The 4,659-nt window shown below is 42.1% G+C and overlaps 1 protein-coding gene across 2 annotated transcripts; it reads right to left on the bottom strand.

The window, feature by feature from the left end:
* Nucleotides 1–282: 282 nt before the first annotated feature.
* Nucleotides 283–4,322, bottom strand: LOC119291732. 2 transcript variants are annotated; one of them, XM_037570543.1, is made up of 5 exons: nucleotides 3,860–4,322; nucleotides 3,273–3,387; nucleotides 1,208–2,047; nucleotides 974–1,120; nucleotides 283–859 (listed from the first exon to the last, which is right to left on the bottom strand). In XM_037570543.1, exons 2-5 carry the CDS (start codon nucleotides 3,288–3,290, stop codon nucleotides 479–481), a joined length of 1,386 nt encoding a protein of 461 aa, XP_037426440.1. In that variant the 5' UTR covers nucleotides 3,291–3,387; nucleotides 3,860–4,322; the 3' UTR covers nucleotides 283–478. The 2 variants fall into 2 exon arrangements, with proteins under 2 accessions (XP_037426440.1, XP_037426439.1); XM_037570542.1 differs by having other exon boundaries at nucleotides 3,273–3,367.
* Between the last annotated feature and the right edge of the window lie 337 nt (nucleotides 4,323–4,659).

Genomic DNA, 4,659 nt, shown 5'->3' with positions numbered 1-4,659 from the left:
CGAGCAAGAACCAACGCCAGGAGGGCACCGATGAGCACGAGGTCCCCTGCCGGTGCCGGAGTGGTCTCCAGGCGCTCCAACAGCTCGGCCTCCAGGAACGCCATGGATGCGACGACGGCTTTTTTTTTCTCTCGAATATGCACGAGCATGCATATTACGTATATATTAAAGAAGAGATGCGAAACGGCTAGCGGCCAAGGTTCCAAGCACATGTAAAAGAATACTGTCTAGTATACTTCACTGGACACAATTAAAAAACCTGGTTCCAAGCATATGACAACATTTTCAAAACAACATACCAACATGGCGGCGGCGGCGTCACCTAGGGTTGGCCAAGGTTCCAAGCATATGTAAAAGAATACTGTCTAGTATACTTCCGGCTACAAAATGGACTTCTGATGATATAGCTTCAAGAAACAATGACACTTCCAAAGACCAGACAATAAAACATTGAGTAATCATGAGTTACACATCTAATCTAAAGTTCAACAGCAGCATGGCAACGGCGGCAAGGCTCAACCACACGTAGCTTTACCATGGAAGGGACTTTAGGCTCAATGTATGTCCTGATAGCCAAGAGTCCTCGTTGAGCTTCCCTCAGAACATCAATGGGCAGTGGGAAGCACTTGCGACGTTTGTTAGCAGGCACACAACACCTTGGACGACTCTGATACGACTCCAGCCTAAGGTATTCAAGTGATGTTATGCTCTCAAGAAAATGGCAAGTAAGCTCAACAAGACTCTTTGCAGATGTGAATCCTAGGATCTTCACTCTCTTCATCTTGTGATGCTGCTGTCCTTTCCTCAGATCTGAGGGATCTGTGAATATGGAGACATGCTCCATTTCCTCCTTGGATACCTAAGATGCGAAAAAGGAGGGGGGAAATTATACTACTGTTATTGTGTCTCCAAGACCAGTGTCTCCAAGAAGGGACAAGCTATTAGAATCACAGAAATATCAACAGCAACTTACATCCAAGACCAGTGTCTCCAAGGAGGGGCAAGCGCCAAGCAAGGAAACTAGAGAAAAATAATCATAGGAAAAGGCTATTATGTCAAGACTAATAATTAGCTTCTTGAGGTGGAGAAACTTGCTGCGCGGCACTGGTGTATTGGCCATCTGCATAAACATGTCAGGTTAATTACTCAAGGTATGACTGCTGTATCATGATATGCATATCATTAAGCTAAAACTTTAGGAGCATACCTCGCTTCTCGAATCTATATTAGCAATTTTGAGGTTCGGCATGCTGGATGGAAGTTCAACACAAGCATAATGAAGTGCACGTCCGAAATACAAGTGTATGTACTCCATTTTCAATGTGTCTCCAAGTGACAGTTGAATGCGTTCTCCGCTGTACAAGAAGCTGGATATATTTGGAGCTTTGTTGTCTATCGCTCGCAGATCTTCACAGCCAAAAACCTGTAGGTACCTGAGCCGGCGCAGCATGCAAGGGATCTTCAAGCAAACCATCTCATCACAATGCGTGAGAACCAACCGCTCCAAAGCAAAAGAATTGCACAGAAGGCACCCTAACTCATCCCCAGTAAAACGGACAGCATGAAGCCGCACTTTTGTCAAGCTTTTTAACCAAGGAAGTTCAGCTGTGGGTCGAAAGGAGCAACCACAAAGATGGAGATAACGGATTGACTCTCCACTCCCATTAGACAAAAGTGAGCATGGAAAATTGTATTCCCCCATAGACAGTTGGAGTGTAAGTTCCTCAATTCCTGGTGTGACAGCAATCAGAAGCCAACTGTTGACATAACAATAATCCTTGGCAGTGTAATATTGAATCATGTCAATCGTAAGTTTAAGTTTCTTCACACCAATGCCTGAGTGTTTTTTCAGGATCTGGTCAACCTTGCTACGAAAGTCTCTGGCAATTTCATCATTTACACAAGTCTTTTTATTCATACCCAATGCTGTGCCAGAAAAAGTGAGGTTGGGATGGCACCTCCAGGAACGTAGAAAAGCATGACAGACACAGGCAGCTTGGGCAGCATCTCGCATTGGCATCAGGGAATGTATGTGACGCCAAATGTCCTGCATGCAAAAAAGCATGGAAGATAAGTTCAGCATCACAACTACTCCCTCCGTTCCTAAATATTTGTATTTTTAAAGATTTCAATAAGTGACTACATACGGAGCAAAATGAATGAATCTACACTCTAAAATATGTCTATATACATCCGTATGTGGTAGTTCATTTGAAATCTCTAAAAAGACAAATATTTAGGAACGGAGGAAGTATAAAGGTAAATGGAAGCATAAAAAAAACTGCCAGTGGCCAGACCTGATTAGACACTACAAGATATATATATATATATATATATATATATATATATATATATACTAAAAAAAACCATGTAGATGCCCAAATCAGGCATGTGGCTAACTTAATCGCTTCTTTGCCAACTACGATGGACAGGAGGATGTTTACTGTACAACAGCGTGCGATCCAAAAGAACATGCACTTCTGGACAGGGTACCCATAGTGCATCATTTACAAACAGGAGGTCCATGTAATTGTTGTAATATTGATCAACTTTGGCTGCGCTAGTGTAAGAAATGTGATATAAACCTTAATAACTGAACTTATAGGATATAATGGATTGAGCAGGTCAGATAAAACAATATCAACCTAGAACTACAAGGGTATATACAGGTCTAAGTTACAATTTTATTGCCTGTAATGGTCTAGCGCCGCAGATAACATGCCACACTTGTTAAGACTTAAGCAAGTGGAAGTGTGGAACTTAATGATGCCACAAAGACACAAGTTATGACCTACCTAGAAAGCAACCATTTGTTTTTAAACTGTAAAATGATTATACTCCCTCTGTCCTGACATACAAAATATCCAAGCGCTCAAATTTTTTGTTTCAAAACACACAGGATTCTAGGCAAGCTAAGCCTCCAACTCAGTTTAAAAAGGCAACATTCACATATATAACAAATAATCCAAATATGGTAAGCAGGAAGGGTTAGATGGGACATTTGGTTACCACATAATATGTCCTAGAATTCGAGGTATCCTAGGACAAAGCAAGTAGGGACCTATATAGATAATGTAAATGGGAAGTGCCCATTTGTTGAAGGCAACTTATGAGGCTCCTTTGGAAGACAAAGGATGGTCGCAAATGCTATCTGTTGTTGAAAGTTAATTATGCACTTGGTAAAAAGCAAGGGATTAGGAGCCATCGTGACACATGGTTCACTGGCATTTTACTTGCACTGAGCCTAGAGTTAGCAAAATGTCATAGCGTACCTCTGGAAGGTTTGGCATCTGTGAATCACCCTGAGAATCATCATCTTGCTGACAGGGCAAGACATTTATTTTGGCCTGTGAAGCAACCAATCCATCTGGAGCACAGCATACATTGCTAAAAATAATTCAGAATTTTTTGAGTGAAAAAATAATTCAGAATTTGAGGCACAAAGCAGCATCTAGCAAGCACACCAACACACTTGTCCAACAATACCGAAAACTTAAATTGAGCATGTATGTGAGGTTCTTTTTTTTTTTCTTCATGCAGAGCCCCCTCGAGTTTCATCATTCTAGTTGAAAGGAAAAGGAACAATCCGGTGCAGGCCTATCAGCCACTGTAGTCACCGCAATGTCTCCGCTCTCACAGGGAGACGCTTGCTCATATCGGATCTTAAACGAATGAATTCAGTTGAATACACTAGTAGCATTATTTGATCGAGATAGTTGGTATTCCTCCAGAAATCTTATAAAAAGATGTTTTTTTTCTGCCATGCGAACATCGCCTTAGCCTACCCAAACATGAAAAGATAGGATTTTTATCAACAAACCAAGAAAAAAAAAAGTCAAACTGAGAAGAGTCGGCTTACTAGTGTCTTGAGCTCGCCGTCGCCGGACTGCCGGCTGCCGCTCCATTGACTTGTGGTAACCTAAATAGATCTCTCTCTCTCTCCTTCCTTCCCTCCAGTGGAATTTCAATCTAAATCCAGACCCGCCGCACGGCGGTCTCTTCAAATCCCCTCCAGCCTCCGGCGTCTCCCTTCCCTTCCCTTCCCTAGTGAAGGGGGACGGTTTATTTGAGGGAGGGGAATAGGGGATCCAGCCAGACTGCAAGAGTTTTATTCGGATTGGGAGGGCAAGTACAAATCCAAATCCAAATCCAATCCCGCCGGCGCCATCCCCTTTCGCAAATTCGGATTGTGATTGTTCGGTGTATAAAAATTGGAACCATGTAAATCGATGCGGCTAACCTGCTTGTCTGCTGAATCGTCACGGCCAAATAGGTTTCTGCGAGCAGTAGGCTGTATTCCCGATGATCTTATAGAAACAAAACCGGGAAAACTGTTAGTTAATTCTATTGAGTGGTAGTAGCAAATATGTCTATGGATTAAAGATAATCGGCAGTTAAGAGTTTATTTTGTACTCCCTCTGTAAACTAATATAAGAGCGTTTAGAATACTGTACCTAGTATCATCATCTTTGCAGGTGTCGTTGTCGGCGTCAAGAGCTGGTAGTGGAGTCTGTGGTTTGTATAGTATAATGATTATGATAGTATATATAATAGTTTTAGCAACCAGAAAAAAGGGCTCAATGAGTCTAGAATTTGTTTACCTGCTGTGTTCCCGATTCAATTTGAAGCACCTCACCTTGACGCTCTGGACTCTCCATG

This window comes from Triticum dicoccoides, chromosome 4B, assembly GCF_002162155.2.
Source record: "Triticum dicoccoides isolate Atlit2015 ecotype Zavitan chromosome 4B, WEW_v2.0, whole genome shotgun sequence".
Lineage (NCBI taxonomy): Eukaryota > Viridiplantae > Streptophyta > Magnoliopsida > Poales > Poaceae > Triticum > Triticum dicoccoides.
Note: the sequence above shows the minus strand (reverse complement) of the source record. Positions and strands in the feature narration are given on the sequence as shown.

Coding starts and splice junctions, on each gene's coding strand:
- LOC119291732 (XM_037570542.1), bottom strand. CDS start 3,905: ATGGAGCGGCAGCCGGCAGTCCGGCGACGGCGAGCTCAAGACACTA. Junction 3,368..3,859: donor ACGGCGAGCTCAAGACACTA/GTAAGCCGACTC, acceptor GCTGTGCTCCAG/ATGGATTGGTTGCTTCACAG. Junction 1,121..1,207: donor ATATAGATTCGAGAAGCGAG/GTATGCTCCTAA, acceptor ATGTTTATGCAG/ATGGCCAATACACCAGTGCC.